This window comes from Halichoeres trimaculatus, unplaced genomic scaffold (assembly GCF_033239565.1).
Source record: "Halichoeres trimaculatus isolate MK-OKI-2021-1 unplaced genomic scaffold, fHalTri1.1 fHalTri1_scaffold_9, whole genome shotgun sequence".
NCBI lineage: Eukaryota > Metazoa > Chordata > Actinopteri > Labriformes > Labridae > Halichoeres > Halichoeres trimaculatus.
Genome location: NW_027437188.1, coordinates 28,223,512 through 28,244,409, shown reverse-complemented (window position 1 = coordinate 28,244,409; position 20,898 = coordinate 28,223,512). Strand labels below are relative to the sequence as shown.

At 40.0% G+C, this 20,898-nt stretch overlaps 1 protein-coding gene across 9 annotated transcripts in view; it reads right to left on the bottom strand.

The window, feature by feature from the left end:
- Positions 1–20,898, bottom strand: part of robo2 (roundabout, axon guidance receptor, homolog 2 (Drosophila)) — a 341,406-nt gene that overhangs the window by 276,092 nt on the left and 44,416 nt on the right. For 2 of the 9 annotated variants that reach the window (XM_074678827.1, XM_074678835.1), the window contains exon 1: positions 13,135–13,831. The exons of 1 other annotated variant lie outside the window; for it this stretch is intronic. In XM_074678827.1, coding sequence (XP_074534928.1) covers positions 13,135–13,258 — 124 coding nt within the window. In that variant the 5' untranslated portion in view covers positions 13,259–13,831. Of the gene's footprint in view, positions 1–13,134; positions 13,833–20,898 lie in introns of those variants that run through there. 6 more of the 9 variants (XM_074678836.1, XM_074678837.1, XM_074678831.1 and 3 more) reach the window with 4 other exon arrangements.

The window sequence follows — 20,898 nt, the reverse complement described above, 5'->3', positions numbered from 1 at the left end:
GACACTCCAAATAAATTCTGGTTTAAGAGTTTTTGGTTTTTTGACGCTCCTGTTGAACCCACGTACATTTCCCACTTGTAACATGATCTGGGGGATTGACCCGAAGAAAGTCTGAGCATGCTTTCACACCTTTACTTCGCTTGCTTTGTGTCAAACTAGATGATAAAATAAAATATTGTTGCCTTTTTCTCTTGGGTCTTGTGTTCACCCTGCAATATTGTAAAGTAGGCTAAATCACACACCATCACAGGCTGGCTGTTTTTTGTGTCATTACATCGCAGTCTTCGTGTTGCACTGTGCTGGTAAAAAAAAATGTCCTGCACACTTTGCATGGGAAGTCTACTCACAGACACCATCTAACACAAGCCAATGTGAAAACTTTCCCTCCTCCTGAACTTCTTTTTCAAAGAGTAACTGAAAGTGCATCAAGGGTCGTATCCTAAATAAACCCTCCCTGAGCTTTTCATTTTAAATAGAACTTTGTGAACTGCGGCGCTATTTTGGTGACATCTTTGTGAGGGAAAAGTCAGAGAATCTGGATAAGACGCATGCTAATGCAGGATGTAAAGAGGGCCTTTGTAGACACCTTAATCTGGCAGAGCAAATCCTTTACTTCATATAAATTTTGCACTGACATATTTCCCACAAAGCCTGAGCTTATTGCTGCATCTCCTGGGGTTGAAAATGACATTCAGCATGGGGCTGGACATATTTTATACCGCGAGGCGAAAAGCAAAGTGTAGCCTACTTCCCTTTCCATAGACCCATGTCTAACCCAACAAACAGCCTTTAACTACGTCTAAAAACATTTTGCTGAATTAATGATGTTATGCTATCACTGGAGGTTATTCATGTGTCTAACAAACTTATGTGTGTACACAGTGCATGCTTCAGGGATCTCATATTTAGCTCCTAATCCCCATCCTAATCTATTCATGTTGAGTATCTGAGGCTAGATTTATTTCTCAGTTAAAGATTGAGTTTCTTCTTCAGAATGCAGATGATCAATAAACACCTGATTAGAGTTTATGAAAATTACTAATGAGGCTATGCCTAATATAATTAAGTAGCAGCATGTTTGTACCTCAGTATTTAGTATGATATCTACGGAGCAGAGGTATCAGTCTGGGTGTGTAATAGCTTGGTCAGGATTCAGACGACAGGACTCAGAGCACAGGGAATCACTCAGAGTTCAGGCACAGTTCATGCCAAGTTACACAATAAATACATCAAACCATACAGATGGGAGATTCTGACTTTCCTCAAGTTTGTCAGAGGAGTGACAACTTGTTCGTGGTGCCAATGCAGGATGTAGATGTTTAATCCTCTTAACATTGTCACCTTGCTGTCTAAGCTTTAGCACAGCTGTACCCAACTAGGCGGAGTCCAGATGTAAAAAAAGTAAAGATGAGAGGGCAATGTAGTTTGGCAGTATCTTGATGTAGAAAAGAGTTGAATATGTCTGTAGGCTGTGTCTGGTTAAACTGGCTGATAGCTATTTGACTAGAGCGTTGTAGGTATGTTGATTTCAACGTGCAAAGGAAGACTGCAGGCTAGTGGTGCTAGCTTTGCAAACATTAGCGGGAATTTGTTCAGAATTTGTGCTAGATTTAGGGCCAATCCCAGTTGTGCCACTTGGCCCTTGGTTTTGCACGATCATGTCTGATGAATGAGGAGTCCCAATGCTCTGTAAGTTTAAGGGGAAGAGCTGCACAGCCCTTGAAACAAAGAAAACCCAGGACCTCACTTGAAAGGAAGTGTTATGAGTAATTTCCCGTAATTCACCGTGCAAGCAGTTTTCACCATAGACTGAAAAAAAAAAAAAAGGACGTCCGCTTGCTCGGCTCGAAGGGAGGTCTCCACAAAAAGTGCTCCTCCTGGTGGCTGGCTGCAGTATAGGTTAAAAAATCCGGCTTTCCCCCCATCCCAGATGGGCTGTGGTCAAATTTTAAAAAATTAATACTCCTCGTAGAAATGTTCTGACGTCCAATCGTTGTGGTGATTTGAAGATATCATTTGGCTGCCTTGTATTCAACCTCTTTTTTTCTGAAAAGTTTTGTTTTCATTAGTTATACGAGGTTAAAAATGAGGCTTTATGTAAGGTTTAACGATAATTAACAGCTGCCGTTCTCGTGTATTTTTTTCAGGGATTGTGAAATATGTCTGGAGGCAGAGTCAAGAAGTGATTGGACTCTCGAAAGAAATAAACAGTTATTATTTTTGTCACCCAGCTCCACTCAGATTCTCCCAGAATCCCTCATCGTCTCTACTAGGCAGACTCTGGCTGTGCAACTGCTACAATGGCAGCGCCTGTGACGGGGGTATTTTGGCTTCAAAACCATACAATGATAAATGGCGGAGCCACACTGTCCACTCGGTATACAGTCTATGGTTTCCAACGCTTTAAGGTCTAGGGGGCTAAGGGGTACAATCAGGATTGACCCTTGGGCTGTTTTCTATCAGTTAGTCTGAATCTAAAGGAATAGTTCACTTTTTCTAAGTGGGGCTCTATGAGCTACACTTTTAAACTTTTGGGAGAAACAGCATGAAAGCTAGGTTACAATATTTTTTGCAAACAGAGCTGGGCCCACTACCTAGTTTATCTTATTTTGAGACACCTGTAGATACCAAGAAGCCTATTTGTTGTCAGTTTCTAATTAAAGGGGCAAAGCTGATAGGACCTTTTATGACTACACATTTATTGTGACATGTAACTTTTACAAAACCCACTTGAAAAAAACTGAAATATTCCTTTAAATTTCCATGCAAACAACTCTGGAACATACCTAGTGAACATGTATATGATTCAATATCATGTGCTTTCAGTAGGTGAGACACATCCTGAACTGAATAAACGTTTCACCTCCTGATACGAATTAAATTGAATGGTGAATTCTGCTCATCAACAACACACAGGCACATTCAGAAGTTTCTGAAGAGAGAAAGGAAAATCTGAATGTCAAAATAAACTCCAGACCTTGGAAATAATGTGTTGAGGGTAAACTCTGAGCTCAAGGTCAAAATCAAAAGACAGACTCTTGACAAACACTTTGGGTTGAAAAATAAAAACAGAAAAAAACTTTTGGACAATGTTGCTTTTGACTGAAAAATGAGGCAGCATTTTTAATCAAGCAATGGTCAACGTCTAATGACAACAACAATCTCTGTTGGAGAAAGGAAGTTCGAGCTACACCAGTCTGTTCCTTTAAGACATGTCCCTGCATTTAAATGTTCCTGTTCCTTTTTAATGTGCAGCTCCATCCAACTCCGGCGGCCTTATCTGCATCCCAGCTCGGAGCTGGCACAGGGAGAGGCTGTTGCTTGACACACCATATTGGACAAGACAGTAACATGGAACATTTAGAGGAGGATGGAGAGGGTAGCGTCGCACCAGGCTTGCCAGCTGTGATAATGATGTATAATTTAATTGAAGGCTGTGCTTCTATCCTCCATAGAACTCAAACTGCTCTTCTCTTGTCAATGCATTATTCAGACTAATGGTGACCCTGAAATAGAAAAAAGCTTCTTATCTCTTTAAAGTTTTATTGCAGAGAGCAAAGAGAGGTAAGGAGGTATATGGAGAGAAAGAGAGTTAGACTGAGGCACACAGTCAGAGATAAGGTAAAAAAGCGCTCTGAGATATACTTCTGTCTACTGACATGCTTTGAGTAGGATTTTTGTTTCTGACCATGACAGCATCATCTTCTCGGAAACAGCTGAAAAATTCAGTTGGGCAGAGACTCGCTGATGTTACTCCATTCTGAGCTGCTGACATTTCCAGGAAAATGATAAAGATTCAAAAACTCAACTGGAAAGTAAAGAAACAGCACTACACACTTCTCTTTAGACTTCTAGCTGCATTAAGAATGCTCAAATGAAAAAATTAAACCACATAACTTGAATGCCATCACGTTCATCTGCATGATCATCATCTTCATCTCTAGTGAGCGGATGAGAGAGAAGCAAAAGGGAAAGATATGGAGTGCAGGAAGGCAGCCATGCATACACTATTACACGTGAAACGTCTTCTCATGTGACCAGGCACATACTCTGCAACTTAAATGTAGCCAAGTCAGGGGATGACAGGGTCCAAGGGTCCTGGGCAGTAAAAGGCGCCCACTTAAATCCATCACACTAAGTTGTCATATTTACCGTGTGAAATTCAGCCATAAAACACTGTTATTGTAAAGTGTAATTTCCACTGCAATTAGGAATCAGCTTCATTAGAGGACGTGCGACTGGAATGTGGCAATTAAGCTGGCAAGTGGGTGTGGGGCTTGGAGGGAGGAGGAGGAAGTGTAATACTCAGTGATGGCACTCTTAACAGTTTACTCCATCAGTTCTTTCACTGTCTCAGTGTATTATCACCCTGAGTAACTCGTCTTTCTACGGATATACAAATCACATGCTGCTATTTTACATAAACACAAAGCCTTTGCAGATTTGCCGACTAAATATTGTTATAACTTCTGGTGCATTTACACAAACCTCTGAAATTTCCCAAAAAACCTGGATTGGACATGTGTGAATGCGAACAGCCAAATTAATCATCATGAATTCTTTTTTCCTAAGAGCCACCAAATAAATAGTTGAGCTAAACTCAAGGTGAGGTGGTTTAGTTTTGATTCTGGTTTTAGTAGGGATGGGCAATGATTTTCGAATATTTGAAAAGTCATTAACATAAAAAAAATCGAGAGTTTATGTAAAGATCGCTTTGCCCTGTCTGCGGCAGATCAAAGATTTATGCAGGATGCCGGGGCTGTTACGCAGCTGTGATAATGATGTATAATTTAATTGTAGGTTGAGTGGGACAGGAAGTTGTGCGGAAACCATCTAAAATGCCCAATGACTTTCAAAAAAATAAAACAAACCATGTCCAAACCAGGTCATATTTTAACTTGACCACGGCAATAAACTGACATAATGAAAGGAGCCAAACCAGAAGTGAACAGGTTGTAGGATTTACACCCAAAACAAGAACAAGAGATGTTCAAATATGGATTGGGAAGGAACTCCCTCGTAAAACTGAACGAAAATGGGGTACAGTGCAAACTCTGCAGAGTTAGTCTCGCATATCACAAGTCGTCAACAACTGCACAGCTCTGTGAAAGTGAGGCATGTAGTGATAGGCTTTGTCACCCAGGAAGTAAGTTTGATCATCAATGTGCAGAGCAAACAGGTATGTGTTTCGGTGGCGGCGGCGGCAGCTTGCAGGGGGCACATTCTTTGAATAATCTTCAAATAGTTACAAGCGAATATTGAATAGCTCTTCAGCTAGACATACCCATCCCTAGTTTATAGCTGTTATTGTAGCAAGGAGTGATATCAGAGTTTGGTAATTGTACATTTCTTGACGTTTAAGGTCACAAACGAGTTTACTGTATTAATAAAGCCAAAATGTTTTGGCGCTCCATTCTGACACTTCTTTTGAAGATGTTAGGAGAAGCGTGTCTCAGTACACCAAAACCCATGAACAACTGATGCTCCTTGCACAGAGTCAATTCACACCACACCACCACTCTCACTATTTGCATTGCCAGGGTAAAGAGAGCATTTTTTAATACTCTGTTCCAAATTCTTGAACAGGGTTTCAAAACAAGTGGACCTTGATAGATTTATATCCTCTAAAAAAATAACGCTCCCAGGATCCTGGCTCTACCTATGTGCAGAGAAGCTCAATAGCACGCCTTGAAAGGACATGCTTTTCAATGGAACACCTGTGTAAATTTGGACAAGCAACTGGATGAAAAAAAAAAAAGAAACATGCAGTCAGATAGCCTTGTACTTTCAGCTGTTTTCTAGTTTCTTCCCTTTCATGCATTCGGTGATAAACTGAACAAGTTCAATTGATATGAAGTCAAAAAATACAACTCTGTCTCCCCCTGCCAACTTTTTTGAGGATTGGGAAGGAAGACAAAATTAAGAGAACAAGTAAATTCAGCCATTAAGAAGAGAAAAATTAAAGGGTTTGAAATGATGTCAGATAAGATTTATGAAACATTACACCATGACTAAAATGTCTATTTAACGTAACCTCCAGCCTCCTAAGATGCCCCCCCTGGAGACTTTTTGTCTTGTAGAAGTTTTCTTTAAATTGTGTTTTCTTTGTGTAGTTAATGTATTTATTGAAGTAAGAATACAGAAATTGAATGTTTTTATCCTCTTCTGTTTTTTTCTTTTGTTTTTAATGTAGTGGCAAAAGAATGAGGGTGTGAAATTGAAACTTAAGAGTGCATGCAATGTCACGCTCTGGATACTATTGGCTCTAGAGACCATAGATTGACCCAGTTGGTCAAATGAGGTGTCAATCAAAAAGACTACAATGTAAACACTGTAGTATAAAGATTTGAAACACCTTGCTGAATTTGCAAGGCTCAGTATTCAAATCAAAGTCAAAACGTTCTGGGGCTAGGTGGGCAGGCTGCTGGTTCATGGGTTAATAGTTTCATTTTAGTTGCGTTCCTGAATTTTACAGAGACTCAGAAACTCAGAGGCATACCTGTAATCTCACAGCGGGACCAGAACAAACTCCTGCTCTGTCCTGACTTCAACATTTGTAGTGATGCTGTTTCTCCTCTGTCACTACCTCTGATGCTGGCCTAATGAAGGAATGACTGAGGTGTAAAAGAGCCTTGTTCTGACTGGACAAGTTATGAAACAACAAATAAAGCCTGCATGCTAATATGAAGTGAAAGCACTTCTTTGTATCATAATGTATGAGTGCTAATTCAAAAGGGGAATCTTCACTCTTTTCAAATTAATTCATGTTATGTTAATTTTATGTTAATAATGTGTTTTGAGTCCTCAACATTTGTATTCATGTGTGTATCATACATCCATGTGTGTTGCATATTCTATTCTTTCCCCCCATATCTCACACTGACACTGAACAATGCTGTAACAAAGTCGGGCTGTGCTCAGTTCTTTATCATCAGATTCGATTTTTTTAACAGCTCTCTAATGCTTTAAATTGGACAGCAACATTTACCTCAAACTGACTCAATCCTGTTTGCACTGTATCTGTTATCTCGCCCACACTTTCCAGTCTGTACTCATAACATTTATTTCTAACAAGACGTAGGCGTATAAAATTATGGCTAGTACATTGAAGACACTGATTCCTCCCAACCTGCTGTGGTACAAAGCTTAATGATCTAATTGGATGGAAAGAGGAACAGCAGGCACATTTTCAGCCTTTCTAGTCTTTTTCAACATTATTGAGTAATTATGAGGGAGTGAAGTCTGCTTCATTATAAATGGGCTTGTTGGCTGTCTTGTAAATGTTTTGTTTTGAACATCAACTGTTTGGAAAACTAGAGACTTGGCCCATATTTTGACATTAGCATACATGTGATGCTCAAAACAGGTTCTCAGAGTTCCCACCAGTGAAACCAAAGTGAGTCAGAGTTTGTCAGCAAAACGTCACACGAACAGATAGAGAGTGATTTTCCTCTTGCTCTATGACAGCCTTCACTGTGTTCCCTGCCCCCAGACACAAGTCAAAACATATTAATTAAAAGTAATGACAGTGATGTAATTTTTCTGTCAGGCCTTTGCCTAATTTTCCCCCATTAGTTGAATAATATTTCTCTCCCTGCAGCGAGGTCTGGCTTAATGCTAAGACAAGGACATGAGCGGCTGAATAGAGGGGTTTTGGGGGGTTGTCCATTAATAGTAATTGTGCATACTGAGAAACCTGGTTCATACAATAACAGAGTCCAGTCTTCAGGAAATCAGGCCATTATGTTGAGCTACCACAGCTCCAAGAATTAGAATAAAAATAAGAATAATAAGTCAACATGCTGCAAGCATCATCTTTTTTTCACCAGCTAACAAAAAGTAATGAAAAGGTCTCGAGTCACTGACGGCAATATTCACTCCAAACAAACAAAAAAAAAATTAAGCCAAGCAGAAGATGTCAGAGCACTAATCAAATTAGGTAGGAACATGATGGAGTAATGCATTGTGTGTGTGTATATACACCAGTAGAGACACAAGCTGTGAATATAAAGAATAAAAACACTTAGCTGGAGTCATATTCGATGATGGGACATAACCCACAACGTCGGACTAAGCAACAGAAATAAACAACCAACCAGGAGCTGGTTTTGCTGTATTATCTATGGCTGCAGTCAAAAGGATGAGAGGATGCACTACAAGAAACTATGACTGCAGAGAAAAGCTGTACACAAGAAACTATCACAGGAAATCATCCATGAAGATTTTAGGACAGTAATCAAATTCCTCTGTCGTTAAGTCTCTAAAACTGTTGCTTTGATTAATAAAAGTAATAAACGTTCACCAACAGCCTTCTAATTCAAAACAGACAAAACAGAGAAGAGCTAAAAAGATGAGATTGGATTTATATGTTGGACAATTATGATCTAAAGCAAGAGATTTTTTGACGTTCTCACCCTTCCTTGATTTATCCTAGTTTGGGGAAATATTAGAGCTAAATTATTAAGACTTTTTACAGTTTTAATCAGCTTTAAATAATTAAAGACAATGTTGGAGTCGAAAGCACCGGCCTGTCAGCATAGGTAGAGTTAGGGATTGTTGTAAATGTGGAATTAAGTCCTTTCGGAAGGGTTAGTCCAGCTTTCATATGAAGGAAATTTCATGTTTCAGAGAAGGAAAAATATAGCTATGGCGGCCAAAGCGGAAATATCTGTGTCTTGACTGTGAAGTAAGAAACAGTTCCTTATATTTCATCTTTTTGTACCACCCTTTCCTTTCATTGGGCGCTCAGAATTTACTGGTTTACAGAGTTAAACAACCTTGGTACCAATTTTTGATTGGCTAATCAAGTTAAGGAGATGAAAGCACTGACTAAATGTGAACACTGTTTTTGAATAATAATGTATGGTTTGAGTTGTCACAGGCTAAAACCAAACTAAGAGTATAACTTGCAAAAAAAAACTAAAAAGTGACAAACTAACCGGTAATTTAATCTATAGTTTAAGACCGAATCTACATGAACCCTGATTGGAGATAAGTTCGACCTCTGGGTTTGGTTTGAAACTCTTACCGTGGTGTGACTTCTCTGGATTCCTGCTGTGTTTCATTCATTTTTAGTGATGTCTCAGCAGCTACTTTAATGTGTACAGATTAAAACAATTATCTTTTAACACTATAAGCTGCTCAAATTAGCCTAGCCAATAATGAGTTGATCATTAAATAGTGATTTTAATTAGCAGTAGTAAATTAAGTAAATTCAATTAGAAGGAAGGCAACCTCAATAAAGAAAATGTTGTAAGGGACATTTTCACCAAAATTGAAGCTGGCTGCCCTGGGTGGCATTATAATATTAATTGTTCAGTTATGCTGTATGTGCAAACAGTGTGATGAACCCAGCAGTTCAGGCTGTCGTTCTGCAGCAGGCTACTCTATTCCTGTGTGAGTAGGAAGTGTTAGTATTAATTTCTGCTCACCTCTCCTGGTCCATAAATCTGATACTCTCTCACTCCCTTTCTGGATGGTCACACATACACACACACACACACACACACAGCAGTGGGAGATGTAGGAGTGTGAGAGGTATTTCTGTAATAGCTGTTGGTCACTTCTTTTAACCATTACTCTTACACTGACTGCCTCAGCAGGACCCTGTTTAGTAAATCAGTTGTTGAGAACATTACGAAAAATGACCCTGTTTCCAAACCGGGGCTGGTGCACATATCGTTTGTCTTCTGAGCAACCTGTGAACACTCTCAGCCTTCTCTCCACCTGGTTCTGTCTGCACATTACCATTTATTGTGGTTTGCTGGGATTGTAATACATCCAATTGGATTCCCCCCTATCGCCAGGCGCACTTCAATCTGTGCTGCTCCTGATCTTGGCGCCTGTGTAATATTAGTAACGGAGGCTCTCTGCAGGGCGCTATGAGAGTATAACAGGAACAGTAATATGCTGTATTTTGAGCGACGTCATCTTACAAAGAAAATTCATGAAGTTTGTGATCAGAAGACCTTCAGAACTTTTTTACATCCTCAAGAGGTTGGATAACAATAAACAACACTGTGCAGCAACTCTGACCATACTGCAGCTGTAAACACCTGGTGTTAATCCACCGGCTACCCACAGTCAGCATACATCAGGCTGTGCCAGGTCAGCTAAAAGTCAAAGTGAAACACAGTTTGGTCTCACAGAGTCAGAAACTTTCTTCAAACTTTTTGTATTTACAACACTTTTGATATGTTGCCCTTACATTCTTTCCAGGGAATGAAAGCAGGATTATGCGACGTGCTGGAGAAAGCCACTGTGGATAGCCACAGTGGTTCAGGAACTGCAAAGAAGCCCATGCAACGTAAGGCCACGTAGATGAAATATCACATGTAGGCTGTTTAGGAAAAGCTGATGCGCTGTGGAGTTTTATTTTACCGGCTTAGCCTGACCTGCACACACTGCATGATAAGACACAATGCCTCCCGGGTGATTTTGGCTTCATTTTTTGACCCAGAAGTTTGGACTATGACTTTTCAAGATATTTCCACGCCATCCCTGGAGAGTCCAGTTTTACTGTTTGCAGTGTGGGTAGCTGTTGTGAAGGCCACTTTGAAAACAGTCAACAATGACAAAATATGATAAGATCTGTACTAGACATGCACCGATCGATCGGTGACTACTTCCTTGATTTTGGGGGATCGGGGATCAGCTCATCCTTATATATGAAACTGATCTTATATACCTCCAGGAAGGTCTGACAGCCAGCCATTGTTGCTTTTTGCCCTGAGACCTAAAACTCAGGACACTTTATTGTTGTTTAAGTTAAAACATAAAGATTGTATTGTTTCACAGGTATTGTTCAGTGATTTTCAATAAAATAAGATTGGAACATTGAGGGTATATGCTGTCAGTTATAAAAAAATAAAAAAATAAAAAAATAAAAAAAATAATCAGTATAAGCCCAAATCGGTATCGGCATATCAGGCTTTTTAAAGATCGGTGATTAGTTATCGGCCAGAAAATTGTGATCAATGCACCCCTAATCTGTAAATAATGACAGCACATGTTTTAGAGAAAAAAATCACATCTATTTGAAGTTTCATCTATTTCTTTCAGTCTAATATAAAATTCCAACCTTTCAGCTGCTAATTCGCATACCATTTACAACTTCATCTAATTTATAACTTGGAACAATAGAAAACAAATCCATTAAGATAGGAGAGGTGAAAATTCTGCAACAAATTTTTAAATTAACGTTTGATTAGTGAGCTCTCAAAATCAGGATTTAGAAAGGATGTATATAATGTGTCTCTGTGCAAGTAAGTCTTAATAACCTTTGTTCATAAAGTTAGCGGTTTGTCACACATGTACATTTATAGTTTTTAAGTTCACTGGCCAATTAAACACTGTTTTAGGCAATCCATGAAAACTATGACTCATTGCTTGTCTGCAGAAGTAGCACTACAGGAAAGTTCAGATAATTTGGTGAATGCAAAGCAGTTTAAAAAAAAACAACCATGACAATTAGTAAGTTTAAAACCACCATGAATGGTCATTACTCAGAGATACCCAATGATACTGTCCTGACACCTGTTTTCACCCCAGCACAGACTTCTTATCTTAATAAGGACACACTGGCCTTTTTAAATGTGTTTCGAAACCTTAATTAAAGAAAACAAGGTTCCAATCCAGAGAGTGGCTGTGGGATGATTTGTTCATCTGTGCTCAGGTAGGAAAGAGTCTATGGCCTAATTACTCCAAGGGAGGTCGGTGCCCTCCATTTCACAGGAGGCCACTGATAGCTGGGATTTCAGACTCGATCTGCTGCTACCCTTGGTTTACAGATTGCCAATTCATATCTGCACCAAACTAATCAAATTGCAACCTTGAAAACATTTTAGCGATCGCTTTGAGTGATTCAAAATTGGATGAAAATATTTGAGGTATTTTTAAAGTTTGGATTGAATCAAACTTTCTTCTAGGAGGAAATTTCATTTCTGTTGGAAGTTGATGTTACATTAACAGCAAAATCTTCAGTGACTGGATTTCTATTACCTAGTCGTGTTGTTTAAAATGTAACTGTTTAAAGATACTCATAAGAAAGAGAAATTAAAGTTAGAGGCACAACTGGACATCAAAAGAGAAACTTTTTTTAAAGGGGTGGGTAATTTTCATTCAACTTAAAAGCATAGTCCAGGACATTAAGTAAGAACTTTGGAGTGGTAATGATGCGTGTCCATGAGAAGTGCGTGCCAACGGTACAGGGAGGGTGTCAAAGAGATATTACTAAAGGAATGTAAGTGGAGAGCAGGCGAGGCAGAACAGGAGCAAAAGCAAAGTGGCAAGGAATCATTAAAATAGATCACGGTGGTAACCCTGTCTCTTTGAAGACACACACATCCCACAGAGCGCGAGCCTCGAGTGCTAACAATGCCGATAGGCTGCAGGGAGCATCTCTCAGCCTTCTCACTGAGCACTAGCACCAAGATTAGAGGTTCCTTTAATCCGACAAAGGGGATTAAATGCTACAAGAGAGGCGAGAGGACCGCTCCCACGGAGGGGCTGAGATGAATTATTAACACCTCTCCTCAAGACTGGTGATCTAAGTCTTTAAACCAAGCATCACAGCCCTGAGACACTGGTGGCATGTCCTGCCAACCAAACATTTGAGGGTGCACCCAAAAATGTGATCTCTGCACACCCTGCCACTTAGAAAAGGTGGTGTTTTATGAGTTACATGAGGGAGGGTTTTGAAATAAAGGAACAAAAGAAGAGGCAATAAAAGAAGAATAAGAGGAACTTAAATCCAAATAATGTTAATGTGCTCAGTGTTGGACAGCTGGACTAAGAAAAGTTAAACAGAAACAAGTCTGTGGTTACGTCTGGTCATCACTTCCTCCAAGGTAAAAAGCAGGTCAACTTCATCCACCACACCTCAGCTTTAACAGTGAGTCATAATTCTGAAGCGCGAAGAACAAAAGGTAAATACACTTCATTTAGACTCATGAGTGTGGTGTCACTACACAAGCAAGGTCAGCCTGTGAGGGGAGTGTGTCAACCTGCATTAACACACTGACACCTAACATCACCTGAGAATAGCTGTCGAAAACACAAAGCAGCTCAGCATCTTTAACTCAAAAATTTGAATGAACATCACAGATGTTGGTCAGAGTCGCCGTCATCACTTACCCCCCTTGTTCCATCTGCCTTTAGTTCGTGCCTGATAGGTGAGTTGGGGACAGCCAGACAGCACCAAGAGAAAAAAAACAAGTTCAAACACAGAAAGAAATCCAGACTTTGCCCTGGAAAACATGTCCAAGAGTTGCTGGCAGCCGAGTCACTTTCACATGGCTGTGTTTCCTCCCAGAGCAGCGCGGCTGTGGCGCATGGTAACCCACGCGTGGGCTGTCATCATCAGTCACGCTGGTGTCAGCAGTGGGTCTGTAGTCCTACCATGCTGCTCTGTGATGCCCCGGCAGGGTGCTGGTCTTCACTGATGCTGGAGCTCCGAGTGGAGCCACATCTCTCCCTTTCTGTAAGCCCTGCCTCAGCAGAGCGCACGGGAACCAAACTGGAACACACAGCTTGCCACGCAACGGCACGGCTCAGCTTCGCTCGGCACAGTGCATAGGAACTCGCTCTCACTCAAGCTCTCTCACTCACACACACACACTCTCCCTCTCTCCCTGTCTCTCTCACGCTCACTGCTGCCACCGCTGTCGATGCCGACGTTGCTGCTGCTCCTGCTGGAGCCGCTGCTGAATTATTTCCTGCCCTCCTCACTCTGGCGTTCACAGGGAATTCATTCCTCTGCGCTCAGTCTCTCCTCAGAGCTTCACATCACAGAGGAGGCGAGAGGTGGTGGCAGAACCCACCCTCCACACTCCAGACAGACTTCTTCAGGGCTGTGTTGGACTGAGTCAGAAGGAGTTGTAGGTAGATGTTAAGAAACAGAGGCGAGAGAGCCTATATTAGTGGAGATGCTCTTTATCAGTGAGACATCTTTGTGGGAATTGCATCTTCTCTGCCAAATGATGGTGCCAGGCTTAACTGGAGGCAATGGAGCAAGAAGAGGATGGGAGATAGAGAGCGCAGAAGATCAGAAAGAAGTACTGTGGGAGGGAAAGAGTAAGGTTCTTACCTCCTGACCCATCCCCCTCCACTGTGACAGCTCACCATGAAAGAGTGAGAATTATCTCTGCAGAGAAGTCATGAAACATCATTGTGGAGAAATGTGTTAGTTAATGTTGAGAAATTGTTTGGAAAATGTTTTTGACACGTTTAAATGTTATTACTCTGGTTCAGCTGCTGTGGCACAGTGGTAAAGTGGGTTGTCTCTCAATAAGATGGTTGGGGATTCAAACCTAGTTCCTGCAAAAGTGTCCTTGAGTGAGACACTGAACCAAAAAGTACTCCTGTTCGAAGAGTGTGTATGAATGGGTTAACAATGATGGCACTGTACAGTAGCATCCTGTGTTATCAGTGTGTAAATGTGTTGTGATAAATGAGATAAGGAGAGTAAAAGTACTTTGTGGCATTAAGTAAACAACTCTGAGTCTGTTTATTGTTTATAACATGATGAGATCAAGTCTTATATATGTAAGTATTTAAACAGTAACTGAATGAGTACAGTATAGTACACTGATTAGCTTCTTTGCATTTTGACCTTAATTGTACAAAATGGGCATTAGCGATGTCTTTTAAGCATACTTCTACTTATTCAAGAAGTAGTGCGTCATGCAAAAGAGAGATCAAAATCCAAGAGTTAGTGATTATCTTTTATGAATTAAACTGAAAGTTTTTATTTTGAAAAGTTGAAACTTTTGCACCATCAAAGATAAAACAGTTTTGTTTTACTCCAAACAGTCCAAGTGGTTATTCCTAGCATTGAAACTAATAAAAGAATGCTAGTTAACTAACTAATAAAAAATTATTAGAATTATAGTGGCAGATCCTTCCAGAGTACTTAAAAAGCCACCTGAATGAGAGGAGCCTTAATTGCTGTTCTGATGTGTTTCCACTTTACTTTCCAAAAAATAAATTCATTACTCACAGATCTGCGTTTGATGGTCCATTTATTTGACAGGTGCAAGTTCCATAATTTATGGCTCATTTCTTGAAGCATCTCATGAGTCCAACTTAACAAAAACTCCAAAAACCCTTTTTTTTCATCCACTCTCACATGGACAAAAAACCTTTGGCTGAAGCTCCACTCGACCTGCATATAACAAAGGACTGACCCCCACACCTACACTAGCTGCCCTAATAAACAAAAACTCCACCCATAATCAAACACTTTCAAATAGATCTAAATACATCCATAAATTTAAATAAACTACCTGCTAAATTATTTTAGACTCAATGTATTTACACAAATTTTATCCCTACAATAAATCATATGAACAAAAAACTGTAGTTAATTTCCTGAAGTGTAAAAGTTTTAAAATCAACTTGAATGGCCTCTACGAGAATAGTGAACCAATGTCATGATCAACTAATAGATTAATCAAATCACCCAAATAGCATCTTGATCCTTTTTACAGCGACAGGAATGTGCGCATGTAGTCAACTACATGACTACAGATCATCATCCAAGTCAACACCAGAATTACCCATCAATTCAACATTTACACCTTAAACACGGGGCATATGTTGAGTCTGAGCGGTGGCCCAGCCTCTGGTCCAATTTTTTGGCTTTAAGTCAACTTCAATTTAAATGACTTATACATTAGTCTTTAAAAAATCTCTTACATTTGCAGCCTGGTTCAAAGATGATGTATTTTGTAAGCAGCTCATTTGATTACAAGAGCACAATAAACAGGGTTAGTATCTTTTTAGAACACATTGATTTTACATTTAAGAGTCCATAATTAGTGGCACAGCTACAGACTCTCTCGCTATTTGCCTGGAGATGGAGGCCTGCCTCAATGCCTCGTTGCCTGCATTTAGGATGAGATCAACTTAGGCTAAATTAGCATTTCCATGTTGGTGCCATCCATAATTTGGTTTCAAAAAACTTTAAAGAGAAACCATTGGGTGACATCACAGATGCTACAACCATGTTTATTTTTTTATATGTTCTATGCTGATGACTAAATCAAGCACTTAAAGTCAGGAAGTGAAAGAGGTGCTCACTCTGAGGTCATTATACTCCTGAGTTCATAAAACAGGTACTTTACTAGCAGGGAGTATGAACACTCTGACTTGTGCACACACCATGACTTTAATGTTCTAATTAGACATTCAGAGGAAACTCACGATCAAGTCCATAATTTTTTACACACGCTGCAAATTAATATCTTGAATCCTCTCATAATCACACATCACTTGTTTCCTACACGCAGCACCCCCACTTCTCTCCTTCTCCTTCTCCTTCCTGTTACCTCACTCTCCTGAACCACAGCACCAGGAACTATAATTAAGCTTTCTGTGCATGAGGAAGGAAATGTGTATTTTCTCTGGAAAACACCAGCAGGAGCATCAGCCTATAACACACGTTTCCAGTGACGAATAAACAAGCTCCATGTTTGCTTCTCTCTGGGCTAATACACTGCAGCTAAAGTACATAATTATAAAGTATGACACTTTTCTCTTAATTGAGTTTTGAAATGGCAAACCAGAAGTGTACAAGACGAGGTAAAGTCAAACTCTAATGCTACAATATATCTTACTACAAGTCTACACCTCTAAGTAGGAGTTTTTCATGAGTTGCCTGGAGCTTTTTGTGTTATACAGTAGTACTCAGAGATTTTTCTTTGTGCATATAAAAATCCCTTGCACAGTACCTTAGGCTGCAAATTTAAATGTTGCAAGCAAGGCTGGGCACAGGATAGTTTAGATGCAAGGGAATAGAGGAGAACGACCTGGAAATACATGGAGCATGCACAGCTTCTTGTGCTTAATAGTAAATGTTCTGCAATGACAGCTTGTTACTGAGTCACATGCCTGTTCTCCTCCATGAGCCACGGTTAGAGAGCAACCTTGAAAATGACTATTGTTGCTTTTATGGTAGTAGTATTGTTCTAACAAAAGCATTTACACCTTAAAGGTAAAACACGTAATCTCTCTCTGAGCACTAAAGTCATTCGTGTGCAACATCACACAGAGAAGATGAGACTTATTTCCTTTTACAGAAGCTAGTGTGCATCACTCCCCGTAGTCTGAGCTAGATGAAAAAACATCAGCAGGGGACGTATTACAGATTACGCGGAAGAAGTTCTGAGTTCAGAAAGCAGCACAGATGATCCAAAAACAAACCTGTGCGTGTGTGTCATCAGTAGATGAAAAGGACTGAATTTGAGTTGAGTAAAATTAGTTCACACAGATATAAATCTATTGAAGTAAAGCCAGAAATAGCACTTTAGTCTCGCTGAGCCCATTGCACGTCCTATTCAAACTTGTTTTGAGCTTACTTTCTGTTAAATATCATCTAAAGACACAAAAACAGGCAAGAAGCTGGGAGAAATACAGGAATAAGAGGGAACCTGTGCAGTTTGTGATAGTCAAGGAAGAAGAATTGCTTAGAAATATTGATTGGGAAACTGTCACAAAAACAGCCCCGACCATTGTTAGAGAAGTAAAGCGGGGTAGACTCGAGTGAAGTGGAGGGGATGTGGGGACCCCTACATCCATACTGGTAAGTCTGACAGCTTATCAACCCCAGACAAGAGCCCCTTGGATAAATATGGTCAAGCAGGAGAGGAGCCCAGCTTCAGCAGCGATGGGGTGCAGGACAGCGATAAGGATGAAGCTCCACTGGGCGAAATGGGGGAGTGAGGCAAGGGGCCCCGGGCTGAGAAACTCAGCCAACAGCGACGCTCATTCCAGCTCTGGCTGGCTAAACCTCTTAAAAAATTTACACATAGGCATTCACCATACTCAGCAAATATAGGTTACAGCATGGGTGTGTTGGTGTGTCTTTAGTGTTATTGTGCATGTGTGTGATGGAAGGCGCAGCACATTTACACGTTTTATAACAGAGCCCAAAAAAATGAAGAGTGAGAGTGAGAGTAGAAAGAGCAGAAGAGAAGGAAGGGAAAAAAAACAGAGAAGAGAGAAAGAAAGAGAGAAAATGCCTTCTTGATGTTTTTCTGATGCCGGCCTCTTGAAAACCCACCATGAAATTTGCTTTTTCACAGGAAGTGACAGAGCGAGCACCATGAATTGATCCCCTGATGGAGATCTGGCTCTTTGTGTAGTCGTTTTCTCCTCTGCGCATCTGCCTGCCCAGATACTGGATAATCTACTCGCTCGCGGCGTTCCTAATCCAACCATCCATCCCCATTCACTCCGCCCATGTGTGTCCCAGCACAGGACAGGGGTGTAGTTTGGAAGTCTATAATGGAATAGATTTGGTTGTTTGTCTCTCACTAAATGACTGTTGTGCAGCAGTGAAATGATTATTTCTCCAGCAATGCTTCTCTCTGGGTAATGATTAACATTCTAATTATGATTTAGAAAAAAACTGAGCCCAGTGACTTTCAACCTGAGTATCACTGATGAAACCTATCTCATGTTACAAGGTGACTGTGTCCTTTCCCTGCAATCTGACATCACTGCTTTGGTTTGGAAAATAAACAAGTGACAGGAAATCCATGCCAGCCTGTGCTTTTTTTGTTCTAAAACTTTACAGATGGTGGTCAACAAAGCAACATACCAAAATAAAGCATTCCTCTCAATATGGCTTCTGGCAGCCAACTGTTTAAGATCATAAGCAGATTATGGATTTGTCAGCCAATTCAAGTAAGTGAACACGCCAGACTACAAAAAAAAGCAATGCTTGTCGGGAGCAATATTCAGAATATGATTGCAATGTGTGCCTTGTTGGTCTGTCTGTTGAATTATGGCTGAGAAAACTGGAGGTCATAACGCCCTGGAAAGCAACTTCCATTAAGAAATCAACACACCAATGTTTGAATTTGATCAGAAAGGTCATTCAGGTTCTTATTCACAAAATTACACACATGAAAAAAACCTCTCTTTATTATGAGCTGATGTATAATTTCCCATCACTTAATAATTACTGCATTTGTAGAAAGCAAATATGTGCTCTGTTCAAACTCAATGTGGATGATCTAATTCAGAAAAGTAATCACAAATGTATTGTGCTCTACGCCTCCATAACATGCTGTACTAAACAGCTCTTCAATCAAACTGTATGTACCGGCATCCGTATGTAAATTTTATATACAACCATTCAGAAACAGGCTGGGCTTGTTATAATGTACATGAAAACAGCAATTGAAGCTAAAAGTAAGGTGCTAGCTGAAGGTGCAATTACATCTGGAATAAATTCCTTTACAATCAATCCTTTATACTGCATAAACTTGTGCACAGAATGTGTCTGCGAATGGTCCCGCAAGTCAAAGAACAGAGAGGTAATAAGAATCAGAATGAGTTAGTGATGGCTGTCATAAAATATGGCAGGGGCTTCTATTTACAACCTGTAATAAAACTGCCTCCGCCGCGATTTATGGAGATGCTTGCCCCACGGAGCTAAACCCTTTTTGCCAAGGGCATGTTAATAACCTCCATAGAGCATTCTGAATATATTGGCAGATGGACATTTTGTCTAATAGAGCATTGCAAACCGGAAAGCAGGCGCTAAAAAAAGCAACAGTGCGATGCTTATGTGGTATTCTGGTGGCGGCGTGGATCCAGCCTGAGGCTCTCCTCCATCTCACAGACCCACCCAAACTGTTACTGCTCCCCTTCACAGCAGACAACTTTCTGCCTCCCAACAGCCAACAGGCAACTGTAAAAGCTTATTAATGGGAACATACCCAAGAGTTATAGCCAAACTATGACATAAAACATCAGTATTGGATGGACACTCATTAAAAAGCTGGATGATGTTTAAACAAGTTGCTGAGTGGGCAAATTAAAAAACATTAGCGATAGCTTAGCAAGTATATCTAATCAGATAGGCTCTCATCCTTTTATTCAGGATTGACTTTGCTTATTTTTTCAAGTGATTTTACAGATATAATCACGACCTCAGGCAAAACATGTGCGGAAGGAGGAGAAATATGAGTGCTTTTTGTTTTGAATGTTTCATTTCTGCAGCTCAGCAAAGAAAGCTGCATCCCACTCTAAAAGTTGCAGAGCAAGCAGAAGTTGTTTTGGTGCCTTTTCAACCACTTAACCTAATTTAGCAAAAGAACATCTGCAAGAAAATTAACCATTAAATCAAATTCAATTAAATTTTACTTACCATTCTATTAGATACGTGTTGTCTGACAGGGAAAAAAAATACAAACAATGTAACACTGAATCATTGATATGTTCAAAATAATTATGGTAAATGACAGTGAGCACACTGGTGGAATTAGTACAGTATTACTATCACTGTATTAATTCCAATAGTATGCTCAGTATTACAATCACACAAATTTTGTCAAAGAAAAAAACAGCAGACACATGTCGACGTTAACCCCCAAGAAGGACCAAATTCCAAGCAGGCTAGCTCTGCTTTCGTTAGCAACACTCTGCAAAACTATTCGACATCACTCACCTGCAGACTCTGTGGTAGCTGAATTATCTAAACAATGCACACATCTTAAGTGTTAAAATTAGAGTTCTTTTCTTACTTCTAGACTAGAAGAACGTAGAATTAAGGTTTTCAGAGCCATCTTGCACCCTGATATCCTCTTTTGTGGATGTTCTAAAGTTCAGGCTCAAATCTAAAAGGAGACTGTGCTTTTCTGTCAAGGCCTTTTGACTTTGGAATAATACCCAGCAGAGTTAAGGCTTGCAGAATCAGACTTGCTTTTATTTGATCTTACTTCTTTTACTGCACTTTCATTTAACTTCATTTATATTTCATTGGACTTTTTTATTTAATCCATAAATTCTATGCTCTTAATCTCCTCAGTTGTTTTCAAGTCTTTATCTGATAACCTATTTTTCTTTCTTTATCTTTTTTAAATGTGTTACTTAGGCTACCTCACTGCT